This window comes from Petromyzon marinus, chromosome 26 (genome assembly GCF_048934315.1).
Source record: "Petromyzon marinus isolate PM22_M1 ecotype Great Lakes invasive population chromosome 26, UKy_Petmar_22M1.pri1.0, whole genome shotgun sequence".
In the NCBI taxonomy this organism is placed as follows: domain Eukaryota; kingdom Metazoa; phylum Chordata; class Hyperoartia; order Petromyzontiformes; family Petromyzontidae; genus Petromyzon; species Petromyzon marinus.
Window position 1 is genome coordinate 4,329,601 of NC_133692.1, and position 23,535 is coordinate 4,353,135.

At 56.3% G+C, this 23,535-nt stretch overlaps 1 protein-coding gene across 2 annotated transcripts in view; it reads right to left on the minus strand.

Annotated features, from left to right (window-relative positions):
* LOC116946193 (serine/threonine-protein kinase/endoribonuclease IRE1-like) overlaps nt 1-23,535 on the minus strand; it is a 40,341-nt gene that overhangs the window by 13,734 nt on the left and 3,072 nt on the right. For both annotated transcript variants that reach the window (XM_032961155.2, XM_076069878.1), the window contains exons 2-14: nt 17,653-17,764; nt 17,094-17,127; nt 15,536-15,608; nt 13,332-13,404; nt 12,354-12,476; nt 8,519-8,620; nt 6,675-6,933; nt 5,717-5,795; nt 4,390-4,597; nt 3,830-3,918; nt 2,700-2,915; nt 1,455-1,779; nt 673-763 (exon numbers count right to left, since the gene is read on the minus strand). In XM_032961155.2, coding sequence (XP_032817046.2) covers nt 673-763; nt 1,455-1,779; nt 2,700-2,915; nt 3,830-3,918; nt 4,390-4,597; nt 5,717-5,795; nt 6,675-6,933; nt 8,519-8,620; nt 12,354-12,476; nt 13,332-13,404; nt 15,536-15,608; nt 17,094-17,127; nt 17,653-17,764 — 1,784 coding nt within the window. The remainder of the gene's footprint in view (nt 1-672; nt 764-1,454; nt 1,780-2,699; nt 2,916-3,829; nt 3,919-4,389; nt 4,598-5,716; nt 5,796-6,674; nt 6,934-8,518; nt 8,621-12,353; nt 12,477-13,331; nt 13,405-15,535; nt 15,609-17,093; nt 17,128-17,652; nt 17,765-23,535) is intronic.

The following is a 23,535-nucleotide window of genomic DNA, read 5'->3' on the forward strand; positions in this document are numbered from 1 at the left end:
CACTAGGTACTCATTTGAGGCTGAGAAGACCTAGGGGAGGCCCATGATTGGTTCAAATAATCGTCACTGGTGTTGGCCGTGAGCGGGAATCGAACCCGGTTCGCCGGGTTCGTAGCACGGTGCGCTAACCACTACATTACCGCTCCCCCAGGTATATAAAGACAAAGATCCCCTGTATAGCCTGAACAGACTGTAGGGGCAAGTGCTGTTAGTGAGCAGCTATGAAGGCCGGTGCGGCACACAGAGGGGGAGGGTGGCCAGCACCACGCCTGACCGCTTTTGTCTCCCCAGTGGCGATGTTTACACACTGTACCAGGTACCCATTTGAGGTTGAGTAGACCTAGGGGAGGGCCCATGACCGGTTTAAATAATCATCACTGGTATTGACCGTGAGCGAGAATCGAACCCGGGTCACTGGGTTTGTAGCACGGCGTGCTAACCCCTACCCTACTGCTCCCCTAGGTATACAGACACACAAACACAGAGATACCCAGTGCCCCTCCCCGTACATCCGTGAAAAAGGGCTTCAACGCTCATTTCTCCAGGATGAAGAAAAAGAAATAGGAAAAAAATCCCGTCGTGATTCCGACTCAGTCGGGGACGAAGGTCGACAGCGCGGAGGACCGCTCCCCCCCACCCCCCCCCCCCCAAAGTCACACCGTGGCCACGCACCGGTACACGAAGGTGCCCTCGGCCCCGCGGCCCAGCACGTCCCGGGAGTCGAAGGAGATCTTCCCCACCGCGACGATGCCCCCGTCGCAGTCTGGACACGGGGCGGGAGAGGGGGAGGACGTGGGGGAAAACGCGCAGTGGAACGCGTGAACACGTCGGAACGTCTGGGACACAGATTGCCTTCCTTTGGCGCGTGTAGGGGGGCGGGGGGGTGGTACTGACCTTAACGCGCACATAGCCTAGCACAAGCGTCGTGGTGATGTCACCGCCACTCAGTGGCGAATGGCGGTTGTTGTTTTCGTTGGTACGGTCGTCAGCGCACTCTGTTGTGAACCTGGCGAACTGACGTTTAATCGTCAGCCACGGCTAACATCAGTGGCGATCGATGTCCGCACACTGCTCCTGGTCAAACAACTGCCCCCGTGTCACTGACCACGGCCCGGAGGAGGCCTTTGAGCAGCAGCGGTTTGGCAAAGCACGAACACACTAACACTACAGTACTGACTGCCGCGCTAACACGAACGCATCAACACTACCGCGCTGCCCGCTCTAATGTGAAACAGCGCTGACACCACTGCGCAACCACTCACACCCTCAACACTTCGGCGCGAACTCTAAAGCGCGAACACACGAACGCTCAGACTACCCGCCCATCCGGTTGGCACGGCCGGACGCGTACGGCGCGAACGAAGCTCGACGTGCCTACGAGCGCCGCCCCTCTCACGCTCGAGCGCCGCCAACGCCGGGGGCGGCCGCGACGAGGGCCGAGCGCCGTTGCTCACCGTGGCTCTCGGAGCTCCGCGTGCTCCCCGCGCTCCCCGCGTCGCCCGCGTCGCTCAGCGACCGCCGCGAGTGGTTGGAGGCGGCCGGCGACGACGCGGCGGAGGAGGAGGACGAGGAGGAGGAGGCGGCGGGGGACGAGGCGCTGGACCTGGACCCGCCGCTCGCGGACGCGTCCCGGCGGAGGAGCGACGACGGGGCGGAGGAGGGCGGCGGCGTGGGCCCCGGCGACGAGGTGGGGGAGGCCGCGGCCTGCGGCTGCAGGAGACGCAGCACCTCCTCGAGCTGGCGCTGCAGCCGCTGCTGCTCGTTGTCCTTGGGGGACTTCTGTGTGCGGAAAGAAACGGAGGGGCGGGAGGGGGGGGCGTGAGGAGACGCAAGGAGACGTGAGGAGATGTGAGGAGACGCGAGGAGACGCGAGGAGACGCGAGGAGACGTGAGGAGACGTGAGGAGATGTGAGGAGACGTGAGGAGACGTGAGGAGACGCGAGGAGATGTGAGGAGACGTGAGGAGACGTGAGGAGACGCGAGGAGACGCGAGGAGACGTGAGGAGATGTGAGGAGACGCGAGGAGACGCGAGGAGACGTGAGGAGACGTGAGGAGACGTGAGGAGATGTGAGGAGATGTGAGGAGACGCGAGGAGATGTGAGGAGATGTGAGGAGACGTGAGGAGACGTGAGGAGACGTGAGGAGACGTGAGGAGACGTGAGGAGATGTGAGGAGATGTGAGGAGACGCGAGGAGACGCGAGGAGATGTAAGGAGATGTGAGGAGACGTGAGGAGATGTGAGGAGACGTGAGGAGATGTGAGGAGACGTGAGGAGGTGTGAGGAGACGCGAGGAGACGTGAGGAGACGCGAGGAGACGCGAGGAGATGTGAGGAGACGCGAGGAGATGTGAGGAGACGCGAGGAGATGTGAGGAGACGTGAGGAGATGTGAGGAGATGTGAGGAGACGTGAGGAGACGTGAGGAGGTGTGAGGAGACGTGAGGAGGTGTGAGGAGACGTGAGAAGATGTGAGGAGACGTGAGGAGTGGGGTTAGAGGCAGGGCGTCTTCACGAGGACCACCAAAATTCCTCTTAGAGCAACAAAATAAAAATCGATGTCCCCCGCCTGACCCCCCCGACCCCGCCTGACCCCCCCCCCCGCACTGTACTCCCCCCCTCCACCACCGTACCCCCACCCCCTCCCCACGACACCCCGCGCCCCCCACCCCCCTCGACCCGGCGACCGTCGTCACGGCGACCTTGGAGTGAGCGGCGAGTGCGGCGAGGGCGATGACCCCGGCAAGGAGCAGCGTGCCGACGGCGAGCACCGCCGTGTCCCTGGCGGCCGCCTCGCCGGAGCCGTGCGTCACCGCGGCCGTCAGCGTCGCGGACGCTCCCTGGGCCTCGCGCTCGGCCCGCCGCAGGATCGTGGTGGTGAGCCGCTCCGTGGCCGCCGGGTCCATCACCGTGACGCGCTGACCCGGGGCGGGTGACGGGGGACGGGAGGTTAGGGTCGCGCGGGGTGGGGGGGGGAACCAGGGTGGGGGGGTGGAGGGTGTTGGGTTCGTAGCGCAGTGCGACGATTTCCACGACAAAGACAAAGACCCCCCCCCCCCCCCGTGTAGCCTTCACAGGCTGCTGGGGCAAGTGCTGTTAGCGAGCAGCACCGATGAAGGCCGGCACGCCACACGAGAGGGTGGGTGGCCAGCACCACGCCCGGACGCCTTTGTCTCCCCAGTGGCGATGTTTACACATCGCATCAGGTACTCACTTGAGGCTGAGTCGACCTAGGGGAGGCCCAGGACCTATTAAGATAATCGTCACTTTTGTTGACTGTGAGGTTCGTAGCGCGGTGCGCCAACTTCCGCGCCACCGCTCCCCGCACACACTACAGCTGCCAGGGTGACATCACCACAGTGTTTGTGCCAGGCTAGGTTCACTATGAGGCCGCATTAAGTGTCGAAGGCTCATTGGCAAGAGGTCATGTACCAGACCCATCGGTTGACTGACTGAGATGACTGGCAGATGCAGCACCTGTGCCCCCTGCTGTGCCGTTTTAGCTTGCCTGGCACTCCGATCGTTGTTGTGAGCGTTGCTCCTCTGTCCTCTATAGTTGTTGGAGGACGACTAACTCCAACTACCCAATGGTGTCCTTCAAGAGACTCCTCCACATACCAAGCCGTTGCAAGCAGCTTCCGTTTGGCCAGATAGAGGGGGGATAAACGGGCACGGCACGGGCTCTCGATGAGATGGCTGATGTGGTACAGGAGGATGTGGAGCCGAGTGGACTTGTGGAGATGCACATACCCACACACTCCCACCCACACACCTAAAGACACTCACCCACCGAACCACACCCACACACACACACAGGGGATCTCACAAGTACCTCCTGCAGAAGCCGGTGGTCAGCAGAGGCCGCGGGCATGTGGATGTTCAGGAGGGTCGTGTGAGCTTGGGGCGGGAGCTCGTGGTGACCTGGGGGCGGTGGGTTGGTGGGGGGCACGGCAAGGGGGCGGGGAGGGTGAGAGGGCGGCACCAGGGTCCACGTGGTGCGTGTCACGTGCAGCCCTCTCGCTCGCGTGGTGGCGCGCTGGACCATGGACAACTCCGATTCGCACGGCTGGCTGCGTATGTGTGTGTGTACGTATGAGTGTTGAACTTCTTTCACAACAAAGTACGTGGCCAACCGTGATTATCGGAGGTGCGGGGGGGGGGGGGGCAGCACTGTCTCCCCGGTGTTGTTGTTGTTACGACACCACTTTTATTGGCCGTGAGCGGGAATCGAACGCAGGTCGCCGGGTTCGTCGCACAATACGCGAACGGCACGCACGCACGCACACCTGGACAAATGTGATACAAAGACAAAGCTCTCCCTATAGCCTTAACAGAGTGTTGAGACAAGTGGTTTGGCGAGCACCTGACGGAGGCACACTTCTCGGCCCTTACCCAGTAGCAGCCACCGCTGCTGAAGGAAGCTGCCGTGCGCGGCGACCCGGGCGGGCTGGGCACCCTCGCCGGCAGAGTCCGCGTCCGCCCGGCGCTCGGCATACTGCACCTGCGTGCGGGGGTTCATCTCGCACGCGTGGCCAGCCTCGTTTATCGTCACGTCCTTGGTGGTCGGCCCTTCGATGAGCGGCATGGCCTGCCCCCTCGGCTGTGAGCAAGCGGGCACACGGAGTCCACAAGGGGGGCAGGGCGAGCCGTCGTCGCACGTTAAACACGCACAAGGAGCACCCCCCCCCCCCGCCCCGTGTAGTCTTCATGGGACTGCCGGAGCAAGTGTTTTAGTAGCGAGCAGCACCTACGAAGGGCGGCATGGCTGCGGGGCACATGAGGGGTTGGGTGGCCAGGAATTGCGCCCAGTCGCTTTTGTCTCCCCAGTGGCAACGAGACGTAGGCCCGGATCAGATATGTCGCAATGATGGTGGCCACTGCCCCCCCCCCTACCGTCACTCCCCGCCGCTCCGCTCCCCCCACCGTCACCCCCCGCCGCTCCGCTCCCCCCACCGTCACCCCCCAACGCTCCCACGACTGCTCGTGCCCCTCCATCGCCGTCACGGAGGAGCACCGCGGGTTAAGTGGACAATGGAGCACTGCCCAATTGACCATTGGACAGTGCTCCACGGTCAATTGGGCAATTGCTCCTTGCCCCCCCCCCCCCCTTCTCACTCCCCCCACATCGATAGGGGGCACAGGGGTCACCGTTTAAAGTTGCAGCATCGGTTGTGGCTAGGCAGCGTTTTTCACCTCTCTCTCGTTTGCCTGTTTGTACGAGAGCGGCCCCAAGCGGCCACTGCTGGTTTTGTTTGGGGTTGAAGGTGAAGAGTTGAGATTTAGGGTTGGGAATATTCGGGTTAAGGATTGGGGTTAGCATTCGGGTAGGGTTTAGCGTTTAGTTTTAGCAGTTAGTGTTCAGGGCTACGGGGGCGTTATTTTCAGTGGGAGTGTTTAGGGCTTAGGCTGGGTTGCTCCGGTTTTTGTTCGTGTTAAGGCTGGAGCTTAGGCTTAGTGTGTTCAGGTTAGTGCGAGTGTTGTTGTTAGGCCTGCAGGTGGTGTTCAAATTAGTGATCGTCAGTGTTGGTGGTTGTGGTGAGTGTAGTGGTGAGGATTAATTGTGAGTAGTCGTGTGAAGTATCGCTGTTAGTGTTCATATTCATGCAAGTGCGGCGGTCAGTGGTGGTGGTTGTGGCTAGCGTTGTGGTGAGCATTCTGTTTAGCGTTGTGGTGAGCGTTGTAGTGAGAGTTGTGGTGAGCATTGTGGTGAGCGACTCACCATTACGGAGACGCCGTCGTGAACCAGGGAGTGCGACGCGTACAGGCTCGTGGAGTAGCGGCCCACGTACAGCGTGCGGCTGTCGCAACAGCACGGTGAAACAATGGGATGGTGAAACAACAGCACGGTGACACAACGGCACGGTGACACAACGGCATGGTGACACAACGGCACGGTGACACAACGGCACGGTGACACAACGGCACGGTTACACAACGGCACGGTGACACAACGGCATGGTGACACAACAGCACGGTGACACAACAGCACGGTGACACAACGGCACGGTGACACAACAGCACGGTTACACAACAGCACGGTGACACAACGGCACGGTTACACAACAGCACGGTGACACAACGGCACGGTTACACAACAGCACGGTGACACAACGGCACGGTTACACAAGACACCAAGATCCCCACCCGCCCCCCTCCCATAGCCTGAACAGACCGATCAGGTGAGTGCTGAAGTAGCGAGCAGCTGGCACGGCGCATGAAAGGGGTGGTGGGTCGCCAGCACCACGCCCGGCTGCCTTCGTCTCCCCAATTCTTACATTTACACAACGGACCAGGTACTTATTTAAGGCTGAGTCGACCTAAGAAAGGCCCGGGTTCAATTCAGTCATTTGTCACCAAGGTTGGCCGCCAGTGGGAATTGACCGCGGGTCGCCGGGTTCCTCACGCAGCCTGCTGAGGACTCCGCCACACACTCGCCCCACGCTCACCCCGCAATCACCGCACGCTCACCCCACACTCGCCACACACTCGCCCCACGCTCACCCCACACTCGCCCCACGCTCACCCCGCAATCACCGCACGCTCACCCCACACTCGTCCCACGCTCACCCGGCAATCACCGCACGCTCACCCTACACTCGCCACACACTCGCCCCACGCTCACCCCGCAATCACCGCACGCTCACCCCACACTCGTCCCACACTCGCCCCACGCTCACCGCAGCTTGGTCTTGAGCGTGGGGTCGTGCGGGGGCAGGGTGTAGCGCCCGCCGGCGCCCGCCGCGGACACCGAGAGGTAGCGCAGCGTGTCCGCCGCCAGAGTGGAGAGGGGGGCCTTGCGCAGGACCCCGTCGGCCCCCCACGTGTACACCCCCACCACGGGGGAGCCCAGGTCACGCGCCCACATCACGGACGTGGGACCCTCGCCCCCCACGGTCACCAGCAGTCCCTCGCCGCTCGCGGAGAAATGCGACAGCTCTGGAGCACCGGGATGGGGGGAGTGGGGGGGGGGTAGGGATGGGGGGAGTGGGGGGGGAGGTAGGGATGGGGGGAGTGGGGGGGGGGATGGGGGGAGTGGGGGGGGGAGGTAGGGATTGGGGGAGTGGGGGGGGAGGTAGGGATGGGGGGAGTGGGGGGGGGATGGGGGGAGTGGGGGGGGGAGGTAGGGATGGGGGGAGTGGGGGGGGATGGGGGGAGTTGGGGGGGAGGTAGGGATGGGGGGAGTGGGGGGGGAGGTAGGGATGGGGGGTGGGGGGGGGGAGGTAGGGATGGGGGGTGGGGGGGGGAGGTAGGGATGGGGGGGGAGGTAGGGATGGGGGGTGGGGGGGGAGGTAGGGATGGGGGGTGGGGGGGGGAGGTAGGGATGGGGGGAGTGGGGGGGGAGGTAGGGATGGGGGGAGTGGGGGGGGAGGTAGGGATGGGGGGAGTGGGGGGGGAGGTAGGGATGGGGGGAGTGGGGGGGGGGAGGTAGGGATGGGGGGAGTGGGGGGGAAGGTAGGGATGGGGGGAGTGGGGGGGGGAGGTAGGGATGGGGGGTGGGGGGGGGAGGTAGGGATGGGGGAGTGGGGGGGGGGGAGGTAGGGATGGGGGGAGTGGGGGGGGGGAGGTAGGGATGGGGGGAGTGGGGGGGGAGGTAGGGATGGGGGGAGTGGGGGGGTAGGGATGGGGGGAGTGGGGGGGAAGGTAGAGATGGGGGGAGTGGGGGGGAAGGTAGAGATGGGGGGAGTGGGGGGGAAGGTAGAGATGGGGGGAGTGGGGGGGAAGGTAGAGATGGGGGGAGTGGGGGGGAAGGTAGGGGGTCACGGCTCATCCTTAATAAAATAATATATCTTGACACTTCCTGTCGACTACACACACGGCCTTCTGAAAGTGCATACTTTTCACAGCATTGCTTCAAAGCAAGCGAAAACTCTGCACCAGTTTTGACGCTCAGTGTCTCATCAGCAGTGGGTCCAGTCTTGCTTGGAGGAGTAACTTTAGTGACATTTAAAAAAAATCTCACATTACCCCCTTCCCTTACCTTGCCCCCCACCACTCTCCCCCCCACCCCACCCACCCCACCGGAGGACCACCCACCCCACCCCTACTCAGTGGCCATCAACCCAACCCGTTATGTTTAAATTCCCAGCAGGCGATTGGTTGATAGTGTAATGACTACTTGACACACTTCTCTTGAGATGGCACTTTATTGAAGACGTGTTCACTTGATATGAAGCAGAGACCCCCCACCGCAACAGCCCCGGGTCTCCCGCGCATCTCTCCCTTATATACCAACCGAGGCCACGCCCCCCTTCTCGAACCTTCTAGCTGACTCTGGAAGCTCCCTCCACCGGCAGACTCCACCATCCTCTTCCGTCACCCGACCACGCTCCCTTCTCGATCATTCCCGTAGCCACTGGTCCCTTCGCACTCACAGCTGACTCCCCTTTTCATTACCTCCCGTGACCGCTAGGGCATTCGCGCTGTCGGCTGACTCCCCTGTCAGTACCTCCCGTGGCCACTAGTCCACTCACACCGCATGCACGCTCTACTGCCATGACAATAGAAATGAGAGTAACGTTACTGTAGTCCGAGTCGGGTCCCAGTCGCGCTGCCGAGTAGTCGTAGTAGGTGACGTTCCAGCGCAGCTCGCCCGCCTTCGTGTCGAACATGGTGATGGTGTACACTGGGGGGACGTGAAGATACACAGGTGTGTACACTGGGGGGACGTGAAGATACACAGGTGTGTACACTGGGGGGACGTGAAGATACACAGGTGTGTACACTGGGAGACGTGAAGATACACAGGTGTGTACACTAGGAGATGTGAAGATACACAGGTGTGTACACTGGGAGACGTGAAGATACACAGGTGTGCACACTGGGGAGACGTGAAGATACACAGGTGTGTACACTGGGAGATGTGAAGATACACAGGTGTGTACACTGGGAGATGTGAAGATACACAGGTGTGTACACTGGGGAGACGTGAAGATACACAGGTGTGTACACTAGGAGATGTGAAGATACACAGGTGTGTACACTGGGAGACGTGAAGATACACAGGTGTGCACACTGGGGAGACGTGAAGATACACAGGTGTGTACACTGGGAGATGTGAAGATACACAGGTGTGTACACTGGGAGATGTGAAGATACACAGGTGTGTACACTGGGGAGACGTGAAGATACACAGGTGTGTATACTGGGAGATGTGAAGATACACAGGTGTGTACACTAGGGGACGTGAAGATACACAGGTGTGTACACTAGGGGTTGTGAAGATACACAGGTGTGTACACTGGGAGATGTGAAGATGCACAGGTGTGTACACTGGGAGACGTGAAGATACACAGGTGTGTACACTGGGAGATGTGAAGATACACAGGTGTGTACACTGGGAGACGTGAAGATACACAGGTGTGTACACTGGGGGATGTGAAGATACACAGGTGTGTATGCTAGGGGATGTGAAGATACACAGGTGTGTACACTGGGAGACGTGAAGATACACAGGTGTGTATACTAGGATATGTGAAGATACACAGGTGTGTACACTAGGGGATGTGAAGATACACAGGTGTGTACACTGGGAGACGTGAAGATACACAGGTGTGTACACTGGGGGATGTGAAGATACACAGGTGTGTACACTGGGAGATGTGAAGATACACAGGTGTGTACACTAGGGGATGTGAAGATACACAGGTGTGTATACTAGGGGATGTGAAGATACACAGGTGTGTATACTGGGGGATGTGAAGATACACAGGTGTGTACACTGGGAGACGTGAAGATACACAGGTGTGTACACTGGGGGATGTGAAGATACACAGGTGTGTATACTGGGGATATGAAGATACACAGGTGTGTATACTGGGAATGTGAAGATACACAGGTGTGTACACTGGGAGATGTGAAGATACACAGGTGTGTACACTAGGGGGACGTGAAGATACACAGGTGTGTATACTGGGGGATGTGAAGATACACAGGTGTGTACACTGGGGGATGTGAAGATACACAGGTGTGTATACTAGGGGATGTGAAGATACACAGGTGTGTACACTAGGGGGGACGTGAAGGTACACAGGTGTGTACACTGGGAGACGTGAAGATACACAGGTGTGTACACTAGGGGATGTGAAGATACACAGGTGTGTACACTGGGAGACGTGAAGATACACAGGTGTGTACACTGGGAGACGTGAAGATACACAGGTGTGTACACTGGGAGACGTGAAGATACACAGGTGTGTATACTAGGGGATGTGAAGATACACAGGTGTGTATACTAGGGGATGTGAAGATACACAGGTGTGTACACTGGGAGACGTGAAGATACACAGGTGTGTATACTAGGGGATGTGAAGATACACAGGTGTGTATACTAGGGGATGTGAAGATACACAGGTGTGTACACTGGAGGGATGTGAAGATACACAGATGTGTACACTGGAGGGATGTGAAGATACACAGGTGTGTACACTGGGAGACGTGAAGATACACAGGTGTGTATACTAGGAGATGTGAAGATACACAGGTGTGTACACTAGGGGATGTGAAGATACACAGGTGTGTACACTAGGAGGATGTGAAGATACACAGGTGTGTACACTAGGGGGACGTGAAGATACACAGGTGTGTATACTGGGGGATGTGAAGATACACAGGTGTGTACACTGGAGGGATGTGAAGATACACAGGTGTGTACACTGGAGGGATGTGAAGATACACAGGTGTGTACACTAGGGGGACGTGAAGATACACAGGTGTGTATACTGAGGGATGTGAAGATACACAGGTGTGTACACTGGGAGACGTGAAGATACACAGGTGTGTACACTGGGAGACGTGAAGATACACAGGTGTGTATACTAGGGGATGTGAAGATACACAGGTGTGTACACTGGGAGATGTGAAGATACACAGGTGTGTACACTGGGAGACGTGAAGATACACAGGTGTGTATACTAGGGGATGTGAAGATACACAGGTGTGTACACTAGGGGATGTGAAGATACACAGGTGTGTACACTGGGAGACGTGAAGATACACAGGTGTGTATACTAGGAGACGTGAAGATACACAGGTGTGTACACTAGGGGATGTGAAGATACACAGGTGTGTATACTAGGGGATGTGAAGATACACAGGTGTGTACACTGGAGGGATGTGAAGATACACAGGTGTGTACACTGGGAGACGTGAAGATACACAGGTGTGTACACTAGGGGATGTGAAGATACACAGGTGTGTACACTGGGGGGATGTGAAGATACACAGGTGTGTACACTAGGGGGATGTGAAGATACACAGGTGTGTACACTGGGGGGATGTGAAGATACACAGGTGTGTACACTAGGGGGATGTGAAGATACACAGGTGTGTATACTAGGGGATGTGAAGATACACAGGTGTGTACACTGGGGGGATGTGCTGACCGCATCACCTGCTAAATAGGAGCTCACTGACACTCGTCAGGAGGGGGTGTTGGAGGCAAGTGGGAGATGTGAAGGCTGTGGGACGAGGGGAGGGGCTCGTGGAGGGGCTCGTGGGGGGGGCGGTAGTGGGGGCGGGGCTGGCGGGGGCGGGAGGGGCTGGTGTGGGACGGGGTAGGCGGGGGACGGGGTAGGCGGGGGAGGGTCTGGTAGGGGAGGGGCTGGTTGGGGGAGGGGCTGGTGGGGGGAAGGGCTGGTAGGGGGGAGGGGCTGGTGGGGGGAGGGGCTGGTGGGGTGCGGGGCTGATTGCCCCCAGGTGGGAGACGCTGGGGATTGGCTGCCACATCGTGTTGGGATCACTGCGCCTTAATCGAAGAGTGCCCCGGGGTTTAATTGGCTCTCGGTGTGAGCGGCTCCAGAGCGTGGAGACTCAAAGGAGGGGGTGGCAACCCCCGTCACGATTTCTTGAAAGCCGCCCCCACCCACCCCTCCCTCCCCAAGCACCTCACAACATTTTCAATAGCCCCCCCACCGACCTCATACCCAGGCACCCCAAACAATGCGTATCCATGCACCACTGATGATCCGTTTCCCATGCCCCCCCCCCACTCACTCCAACAAACCCCTTCCAGAAGCACGCTAACAGCCCCCCCCCCGACCCTCCCACCCTTCCCCCCACCACGAAATATTCTCCAAGGCCCCCCCCCCCCCAACTACCTCATAAGACAGGCAACCCGCCCACGATCCCTTACGGCTTACTCCTCAAGGCCCGGTCACCGAATCGCATCGCACTTTCAGATGCGCTTCTGCGGGCCGTCTGGAACGCTCTTGCTTCCGGTATTGGGAAGCCACTGGGAGTCTGTGCAACTTTTGTTTGCCTACCACCACCACCCCGCCACCTCCGATTAGCACGGTTGGCTACGTACGGTGCGAAAGAAGTTCGGCATACAGTGCGTACATCCCCCGCCCGCCGCTTACCTGTGCGGCCGATGTAGATGAGGCGTGGGAAGGGGTGGACCCCGTTCGAGAAGGCGGTGCTCAGAGTCTGCATCTTCTGTCCGGTGGTGGGGTCCACAGCGATCCACAGGTCCTGCTTCTTACCTGTGGGGTCAGGGTCAAGGTTGTATGTATGTATGTACGTTAAACTTATTTCGTACCGTACGTAGCCCACCGTGCTAATCGGAGGTGTCGAGGGAAGGTCAAGAAACTAAACACAAAAAGCAGCTCTCAACAAATTATTTTTTTAATTTACATGATTTAAAAGCGCATAGCTCTGGTAGCTTTTCAATATCGGAAGGAAGAGCGCTCCAGACGGCCACAGAGGCGCATCTGAAAGCGCGCGATGCGGTGACCACCGTCTTTGTTCGATGGTTAGCCAAAAACCCCGCTGCGAAGATGACCGGAGTTTTTATGCTCCTTGACGAGATCAGCAAGGCATTGTGGTTAATTTGCAGCAAGGTCGGTAAGGACTACATTATCCTGCTTCTTACCTGCGGGGTTAGGGTGAGGGTTGAGTTTAGGGTTGGGGGTTATAGTCCGGGTCGGGGTCTGGTTGGTCAGGGTTTAATTTGTGGGGTTAGGATTGGAATCAGGGCCAGGGCTAAAAGCTTGCAAGGACCACAGGTCCTGCATTATACCTGCGAATCCACGAGTCGTGGTTAGGGTTACATTCAGGGCCACAGTTTGTAGTTTGTTACTGGTTGTTGGGGGGGATAGAATGAGCGTTAGGGGGCTTGTGTTGGTTAGCATCGGGGTTGTTTTTAATGATTGGGCTGAGACGACTTTTAGACGCAGGGCTTGGTGCAGTGTTAAGAGTTGAGGTTTAAGGAGGGTATTGGGGTCAAAGGTGCGATTGGTGTCTGGGGTTTGGAGTAAGCCTGGGGACACCAAGGGGATACCAGGGGGACACCGGGGGGACACCCGGGGTAGGTAGGGGGATGGCGGGGCTCCGCATACCTGTGTATAAGACCCCGTCGGACGTGCGACAGGGAGAGGCGTGAACCAGCTCCGGAATGGTGAAGGGCAGTTTCTGTGAGACACAAGACGTGAGACACGGGACATCGGACACGGGGCGACGTGAGACACGGAGGACGTGTGACCACACACACACACACACGTGCCGGTCTCACACTGGGATGTCGTCAGATTGCATCGTGAGCTGTGATTGGGAACGTCACTGACACCTCCTTCGTGAGGCTCGTCACGAGGTCAACCTCACTGTGAGCGTCCCAGCCCCTCACCCCCCTCTCGTAGCGCCAGGGGGCTGGGGAACAATCCACGGGCAGCACCGCCCCCTGCAGCCCAGACTCTGCACTGCGCCGCGTCTCGCAGCGGCGCTAAAGCGTTTGGGGTGGGGGGGGTACCCGGGGATGCTGGAGGGAGTTTGTGTGCGAAGATCATTTATTTCGCAGGTGTCTCAACGTTCACTTCCTTCCTTCTGCCAAATGCCACAGCCGCTGCACGGGCAACACCTCGTGACCTCAAACGTCTGTCCTGACAGTGCCATCCCACTCAGAGTAAGAATAATTGGTAAGATTTTAAGTGTAATTTGTTTTTTTTTATTATTAATTGTATAAATTATTTTAAATAAATAGTGCTTTCTTATACATATGCAATTGTTTGTTGTTGTTGTGGTAAGTCGAGATATATCTACATCAGTCCTCTACGGTTGGCCTGAGTGAAGAGTGGTGGAGCTGCGTCCATTTCCCAACCCTGGCCCAGCCGGACTCAACAACTCCATACACCATCAACAGCAAGCCTACTGGCAATGTTAGTCTATGGGCAATGTTAGTCTATGGGCAATGTTAGTCTATGGGCAATGTTAGTGTATGGGTAATGTTAGTCTACGGGCAATATTAGTTTGGGGGTAATGTTAGTCTATGGGCAATGTTCGTCTATGGGCAATGTTCGTCTATGGGCAATGTTCGTCTATGGGCAATGTTAGTCTATGGGCAATGCTAGTCTATGGGCAATGTTAGTCTATGGGCAATGTTAGTAGATGGGCAATGTTAGTCTATGGGTAATGTTAGTCTATGGGCAACGTTAGTATATGGGCAATGCTAGTCTATGGGCAATGTTAATCTATGGGTAATGTTAGTCTATGGGCAATGTTAGTCTATAGGCAATGTTAGTAGATGGGCAATGTTAGTCTATGGGCAACGTTAGTATATGGGCAACGTTAGTATATGGGCAATGTTAGTCTATGGGCAATGTTAATCTATGGGCAATGTAAGTCTATGGGCAATGTTAGTCTATGGGCAATGTTAATCTATGGGCAATGTTAGTCTATGGGCAATGTTAATCTATGGGTAATGTTAGTCTATGGGCAATGCTAGTCTATGGGCAATGTTAGTCTATGGGCAATGTTAGTAGATGGGCAATGTTAGTCTATGGGTAATGTTAGTCTATGGGCAACGTTAGTATATGGGCAATGCTAGTCTATGGGCAATGTTAACCTATGGGTAATGTTAGTCTATGGGCAATGTTAGTCTATAGGCAATGTTAGTAGATGGGCAATGTTAGTCTATGGGCAACGTTAGTATATGGGCAACGTTAGTATATGGGCAATGTTAGTCTATGGGCAATGTTAATCTATGGGCAATGTTAGTCTATGGGCAATGTTAGTCTATGGGCAATGTTAATCTATGGGCAATGTTAGTCTATGGGCAATGTTAATCTATGGGTAATGTTAGTCTATGGGCAACGTTAGTATATGGGCAATGTTAGTCTATGGGCAATGTTAATCTATGGGCAATGTTAGTCTATGGGCAATGTTAATCTATGGGCAATGTTAGTCTATGGGTAAAGTGACGGGGCTGTGTCCTTGCCCAATCCTGGCCCAGCCTGGCTCAACAACTCAACACACAAATAATGAGCGCGGTGCAGTGGTTAGCGCACTGCACTACGAACCCTGTAACTCAACAACAGGTCGACTCCGCCTCAAATGAGTACCTGGTGTCGTGTGTAAATATCAGGCTTAGGGAGACAAATACGGCCGGGCGTGATGCTGACCACCTCGTGTACCATGGTAGCCTTCATAGGTGCTCGCTAACAGCACGTGCCCAAACAGTCTGCTAAAGGCTATATGGGGGATCTTTGTTTTTGACTCCTCCCGCTCCCCCCCCTGTTTACTATGGCCTTGAATCGGGAATGAAACTTACCACCAATCCCTCGCTGTCTGGCCCTCCCAGGGAGTACAGGGTGCCATCCATGGGGTCGGGGAGGAAGGCCGGTCTGTGGACAGAAATATAAATATCTCAGGCCATGATGGCATACAGCGTGGACGTCCAGAACGAAACACCTCATTCGAGACCCAAACATTATCGCACCTCCTGGCTTCGACATCCACCCCCCCCCCCCTCCTCCTCCTCCCCCTCCTCGAAGGCACTGGCTGAACCATCAGCCGCATCAGAACATCAACAGCACGCCGACGCCGCACCACATCTCCTTCATGAATGGAAAATGTAAGACGCGTGTCACAGAATGTCGCTTTAGACGCATTTTGGCGTCCTCTGGTCTAACACCGTTTGCGACTAGGCTCGAAAGAAAGCTGTCTCTGGTGTGGACCAATCAGTCTTGTTTGTCATTCTGACCACAAGTATTGTGGTTAATGCAGACATGATTCCTTGTAAAAGGTTTCAGTTTGGTGTTTTAACATGTTAACACTGCATGGTCTTCCCTGGCTCTCGGAGAGGGAGAGCGAGGACGACTGAAGAGGCGCGATGAGGAACCACAGACAAGCGGGAAGGCAGCAGCCACGCGATGAGATGGTTGCGAACAACGGCGCGAGCTCTACATATTAAGGTGTTATTGGCCAAACTCTACTAACATTTTTATCTTACCAGGTAAGACCCACTGAGCTGTATGGCTCTTTTGCAGAAGCCCCCTGGACACAAATGATAGCTCAACGAAGTGGCTTATCACGTTGGAAATGTATAGCAGCCAAATACTATAAACACATGTTGCTAAATGTGGAGGGAAAAGCCAGAGGATCCGGAGAAAGATCCACGTGACCACGGAGAGAACATGCAAACTCCAAATATGCAGGCGTCAGGGTTGTGATCGAACCCACGACCTCCTGCATACCAGGTGAGGGAGATAACATCTCGTCACTGGGGCACCCGAACTCAGAAAACAGGGGGAGAACATACAAACTCCACACACTCACAAAGACAAAGATCCCCCGTGTAGCCTCTAAAGACTGTTGGGCAAGTGCTGTTAGCAAGCACCCATTAAGGCCGACACGGCACACGACAGAGTGGGTGGTCAGCACTACACCACCAAAACCCCAAGGGTCCAATGCCAGGCGAGGCACTTAACATTTCGCCACCGTGGCGCCACTAATGAGTGTTTACACGCGGGAGGAAACCGGAGCACCCGGATAAACCCGACGCGTGCGAGCGAGGGCGAAACGCTCTATCCCGCCTTCCAGACGGAGCGGTACGGAGTCCACATGCCAGCCGCACGCCCACCCACGGCGGAGAAGGGAATGTCGCGACATTTGTTACGGCGATCCCACCAAGCCTCGCTGCTGCCACCACGGCGCTGCACGGACAGGCAGCAAGCAACGCGTGCACTCAATGACGAGCGCAGGCAGAGCGCCACGTGTTCGTGTGATTGCGCAACGATAAGCGCGCGGCACGCGTTGAGTTTCGTCTCGCCCAGTCGCCTTTGAGCCGCAAAGCCGCTCGCGCTCGACGCACGGGGGTGATGACTTACTTGGTCAAGTCCTCTGGCACTTGAATAACAGGATCTGCGTGTGTGTGTGTGTGCGAGGGGAGGGGGAGTAGTGGGTTGGGTGAGAGGGGGAGAGTCAGAGGGGTACGGTTAGACACACACGCGGTCACTATCTCATCCATCCCCACCGGCTCGAGCGATTGGTGCTCAGTCGTGCCAGCAGCTGCCAGCTGCTGCTGCCACCACGACTCGACTCCACCACCAGGCAGCAGCCTGGAGCCACCATTCACGCCTCTCCCTCTCCAACTACCCGGTGGCCCCCCAAACTAGAACACCACACAGCACGTCAAATTGCACCCGCCCCCCCCCTCCACAGCATTATATACCCCCCCCCCCAGTTGCCCTGCCCCACCCACTCTATCCACCCGATTGCCCCCCTCCCACTCCACGCGGTTTCACCACCTGCACTCTAAACAGCTGACGCCACTGCCCCCTCCCCATGCCCGATCCCAACCCTCCCACCCATACCCGGCCCGCACTGTGGAACCCATGGGGTGTCCCACCCTTCCCCTTCTGCTTCACCACTCCCCCCAGCACGCACCCTCTCGCAGGGCCCACATGACGTCGCCCGTGGCCCGGCTCACGGCGTGCAGGCGCCCGTCCAGCGTGGCCACGAAAACGAGGCCCTCGGCCACGGACACCTGCGACTCGCCCTGGACACAGCGGGCCAACACGCAGGCCGAGATGGCGTCAACAACAACAACGCAAGAACAACGACAACAACAACAACACAACAACAACGACACGCAGCAACAGGGCCACACTCAACCTCCTCACTCCATCATCATCAATCATCATTACACCGATGCGCCCAATTTAACGCGTAGGCTTTCGCGACCAGTATTATCCACATTAAATATGTATGATGCAAGTACTATAATCAATATAATAATCATTATAATCAATCTGCGCCTTAACCGACCCCACAAACTAACTTTCTTCACAGTTCTGTAATCGCCAGCGAAACATCGGACTCGAATTGTGTGTGTGTGTGGGTTTACTCTCCAACACACCGTTGTGCTGAACTAGTAACGAATTGGCAAACCTCGCTAATTGACTGTGTCGGGTGGTGGCGGGTTTAACGACACATTTATATTTACGCGATCGGACAGCGCAAAAAACGCCTTTACTATGGATCCATGAACCCAGCTCGGTCGGGAATACGAATGAGAGGTAAAGGCGCAGCTCTGCAATGGCTCGCTCACGTCACTGCTGGCGGAAGAGCCCTGCACGAGAGGGGCGCTCTCAAGAAGTGCCTCTCAACCTTTGTTTGGCTACCGTGACCCCCCACCCCTTGCAAGACCCAACATAGTTCCGAGAAATAAACGTGTGAATAATGACCCTCAATTCTTTAACCAACCGTCCATGCTACGAGTTACCCTAACTAGCTCGTAACTGCAAGCGAATTAAATAAAAACCAACGGGCACCGCATGCACGAGATCATTTATTCGTGCTCGCTTGGTTACTCATGGAAACCACGTGGTTTACGATCAATGAGTTTAAAAAAATGCCTTTTGATCTCGTTCTAGGTTCACGTATGGATTTAAATTGTCTCGTAGTTATTTTATATTGGCAGATTAGTAGACGATTATGCACCAATGACTCTCATGTACGATATAACTTCGCACGATTATAAATCACCTCGCGTTACCCCCCCCCCGAGACTTTGCCACGTAACCCCCAGGGGTCAGCGTACCCCCGGTTGAGAGCCACTGCTCGAGAGAGAGCCCCCTCTCGAGCACATCGTGAGCTAGTAGCGGCATGTCCACATTCATATGGCGGGGGCCAGTTCATCTATATTACAAATAACACAGCGGTCTTATAATAGGTGAATTTCGGACCAACGTCCTTCTTAATTGGGCATAATTAAGTGCAAAACATTTGTCAAGCTTGATGCGCAACGCTCACCACACACACACCTCACACACACAGTTGCCTAACCCTTGTGAATGTCGTCACGGAATCTTTAACGTCCACTGTCAATGGCGCCTATTGTACATTTCGATTTTCCCTCTCCAGCCCACACAATGTTGTTGTTGATGGCACAGAACGTGTTGAGTTGTTTATTGTTGTTAACTGTACTTGTGCACCACTTCCAACGCAGCAGCAGCAGCACCACCACCACCAAATAATTGGACCGTGCACCACGGAACGAGCGCGCGGGGTTCCACGAGCGGATTCAGGGGCTGTGTTACGCGGGGGGTGTCAGCAGAGGCCTGCGCGGTAAGAAATCAGCTGTTGTACTGCACTTCTATGTAACCGCCTCTATGATCCCCACCTTCACTGACTGGCCACCGATCGAATCTTCTTCGTGTGGCTGATGTCGAGTGTGGAAGAGCAGCTGTCACTTTACATTGAGGCGGTTGATGAGCAAGATGACTGCTGTCTTGATGCCTCCTTCGTATTGAGCATCGTGCGAGTCTTTGGCTCTCTGTGTGAAACTATGGCTCTTTGCGTGAGTCTATGGATCTTTCTGTGAGTCTATGGGTCTTTGTGTGAGGCTATGGGTCTCTGCGAGAGTCCGTGGGTCTCTGTGCGAGTCCATGGGTCTCTGTGCGAGTCCGTGGGTCTCTGTGTAAGTCCATGGGTCCCCTACGTGAGTCCATATGCGTCTCTATGCAAGTATATGGGTCTCAGTGTAAATCGATAGATCTCCGTCTTCTTCATATGAATGATGTCGACGGACAGCAACAACTAGTCATGTACATTGAGGTGTATCCGCATCTGCTGCTGCCGCCATGGTATGTGTGCGGTTGCGGTTTCATAGGTTGTGGCCCAGAAGCTTCAACGGAATACCCAAGCCAGGTAGACGTGGACCCACTAACCGCCACGATCCGCACGTACTGCGCGTGGTGATGCCCTTTATTCCAGAAGGTGGATCGACCAACAGGGGCTGTCCGGGTTAGGTGCAAACTAACTCCGCGGTGCGAGCACAAATTAACCTTTCGTCGTCAGCACTTTTGTTCCCCGCGACTTCACTCTCCGGCGGGCTGGGTGTTTGCTCGGGAACGGGTTTATCGAGTCTGCGTGTGTAACAACTCTCCGCGCCGCCCAATTGCCCCGAGGGTGCAGAAGAGAGCGGAGAGGAGGGTGTGTGGGTGGATGTGTGGGTGGATGTGTGGGTGGATGTGTGGGTGGATGTGTGGGTGGATGTGTGGGTGGATGTGTGGGTGGATGTGTGGGTGGATGTGTGGGTGGATGTGTGGGTGGATGTGTGGGTGGATGTGTGGGTGGATGTGTGGGTGGATGTGTGGGTGGATGTGTGGGTGGATGTGTGGGTGGATGTGTGGGTGGGTGTGGTTGGGTGTGTGGGTGCGTGTGTGGTTGGGTGCGTGTGTGGTTGGGTGTGTGGGTGGTTGGGTGTGTGGGTGGGTGTGTGGTTGGGTGTGTGGGTGTGTGGTTGGGTGTGTGGGTGGGTGGGTGGGTGTGTGGTTGGGTGTGTGGGTGGGTGTGTGGTTGGGTGTGTGGGTGGGTGGGTGTGTGGTTGGGTGTGTGGGTGGGTGGGTGTGTGGTTGGGTGTGTGGGTGGGTGGGTGGGTGTGGGTGGGTGGGTGGATGTGGGTGTGTGGGTGGGTGTGTGAGTGGGTGTGTGTCAGATGCATTCTATGACCTCCTGTCACAGGTGCTGGCTAAAGTGGCCCCTCGGGATAGAGTCATCATGTTGGGTGACTTCAATGCCCGAGTTGGTCATGATACTGGCACCTGGTCTGGAGTGATTGGAGGGCATGGGCCAGATTAGCTCAATAACAACGGTAGGAGGCTGCTAGATTTTTGTGCAGCCCATGGGCTTGTAATTACCAACACGCTGTTCCGGCATCGGCGCATCCACACAACATTATGGATGCATGCCGGGTCCAAGCAAGAACATCTGCTGGACTACATAGTGACGGACCAGCGAATGCGAGCCCATGTCCTTGACACCAGGACCTACCGTGGAGCTGATCTGCCCTCTGACCATCGACTAGTCATCTGTAAGATGCGCCTACCATTCTTCCACTCCGGTGGTGGGTGTACACCCAGGACCCCATTCCAACATAAAGTGGCCTGGTCTCAGTTATCTGATGAAAGTTGCAAGCGAGAATTTCATCATCGCTTGCGGCTGGGATTGGCATCGTCCCCGACTCATCCTGATGTCGAGGGTAAATGGGCGAGGTTTAGGACTGTGACTCATGCAGCTGCAATGGCTGCTTTGGGAACGTGGTCCAGACCTCCCCAGAGACCCTAGCTGACAGAGGAGGTGTTCAAGATGGTTGAGAAAAAGCGACAGGCCCACTGTCATCGGCTACAAAATCCCACGTCAGAGAATGAGGAGGCTTACCGCAGCCTTCGCTCGGAGGTTCGGAGAGCCGTGAGGCGCTGCAAGGATGGGTGGTGGTCGCGGGTTGCTGAGGAGATGGAGTCTGCCTCAGTGGCCCGTGATCTCTATTTAACTCCATCAAAAAAGTAACCTGCAGCGCCACACCTATTACCATCATTAGGGGAAAAAACGGTGATTCAATCTCCGACCCCCAGGAACAGGTTCGCAGATTTGCTGAGCATTTCTGTGAGGTCCTGGTGGAGGGAAAATCCCTCAGCCAGGAAAACATCGTGGCACAAAGTGAGGATGACCCTGCTGAGGCTGCGGTGCCTCAAATATTAGAAGAAGTCACCCCCTGTGAGTGGCTGGCTGAGGTGCCATCTGCTGAGGAAGTATTGAAGGCGATCCGGAGTCTGAGACCAGGAAAGGCAGCGGGCAGAGATGATCTCCCAAGCGAAATGCTGAGGGAGGGTGGCGTTTGTGCACAGACTGCCCTATATGACATCATAACAACAGTCTGGACCACTGGACGGGTTCCGCAGGATTGGAAGGATGCCCTGGTGGTCCCCCTTTTTAAGAAGGGGGACCGCACAGACTGTAACAACTACAGGGGCATCTCACTCCTCAGTGTGCCGGGAAAGGTCCTGGCAAGGATTATTCAGCATCGCCTTGCCAGGCACGCTGAGGAGAGGCTTGCGGAGCCCCGATGCGGTTTCAGGAAAGGGCGGTCCTGCACAGATGCCATATTTTCTGTTCGTCTGCTACAGCAGAGGTGTAGGGAATTCCAACAAGACCTATATCTCTGCTTTATTGACCTGGTCAAGGCCTATGATACCATCAGTAGGCCTGGGCTCTGGGTCGTTCTTCGTGCTTTTGGAGTACCTGACCCTCTGCTCACGATCATTAAGGACCTTCATGATGGTGAGCGGGCCCGGGTAAAACTACGCGGCCTGGAGTCAGAGCCATTCCCTGTACACCTTGGGGTGCGACAGGGATGTCCTCTGGCTCCCACATTATTTAACATCTATTTTGACCACGTAGTTCGTGAAGCCTTCAATTGCTGTACCGGGGGAATCTCCATATGGTACAGATATAATGGGAGGCTAATCGATGCCCGGGTGCGGTAAAGGGATGGCTCTCTATTGCTCAACCACGTTATGTATGCTGATGATTTGGTAATAGCTGCTCAGTCAGAGGAGGAGTTGGAGATGCTGCTGCTGAGACTGGAGCGTGCCACTAAGAGGTGGGGCCTTACCATCAGCCCCACCAAAACTAAGCACCTACCTGGGTATTTTGTACCATCAGACACTCCACCCCCACAGTTCCCAATCGGTGATGGGGCAGTTGTAGAGAGAGTGGAGAGTTTCCCATACCTGGGCAGTGTGCTTATGACTGGCTCCAGTTTAACAGCAGAGGTCTCACTCCGAATCAGTCGAGCGGCAATATCTTTTCATCGGTTGCGTAACGCTGTGTGGAAGCTACCTGGTCTGTCGCTCCGCACTAAGCTTCAGGTCTTCTCGGCCACGGTCATTCCCTCCCTTCTCTACGCTTGCGAAACGTGGACCCCCCTAATGGAACATCTTCGCCGGTTAGAAACATTTAGGCTGGCCTGCCTACGATCCATCCTGGGTTTAACCGGACTGGATTGTGTGAGGAGCTCACAAATCCTTGAAAGATCTGGGCAGGGTCCCATCGGTGAGCTCCTCCGGCAGGCAAGGCTGCGATGGCTGGGTCATGTAGCCCGCATGCCCAGCCACCGCATGCCGAAACAGCTTTTGTTTGGCCGGATTGAGGGGGCTAAGCGGGCGCGGCACGGGCTAGAGAAGAGATGGAGTGATGTGGTACAGGAGGACGTGGAGCTGAGTGGACTTGCCGATGACTGGTACCAGCGGTGTCAAGATCGGCCTCTGTGGAGGAGGCTCGTGAAGGATGCTACTGGGCATTTGGAGGCAGTCGCCCTCCAACAACAACGGAGGGCAGAGGAGCGACGCTCAGAACAACGAGCGGAGCGCCGGGTGGCTAAAGCACAGCAGGTTGGCACAGTAGGGGGCACAGGTGGTGCATCAGCCAGTTATCTCAGTCAGTCGACCCGTGGCACCTGGGTCTGCCCCGTGACCTCCTGCCAGC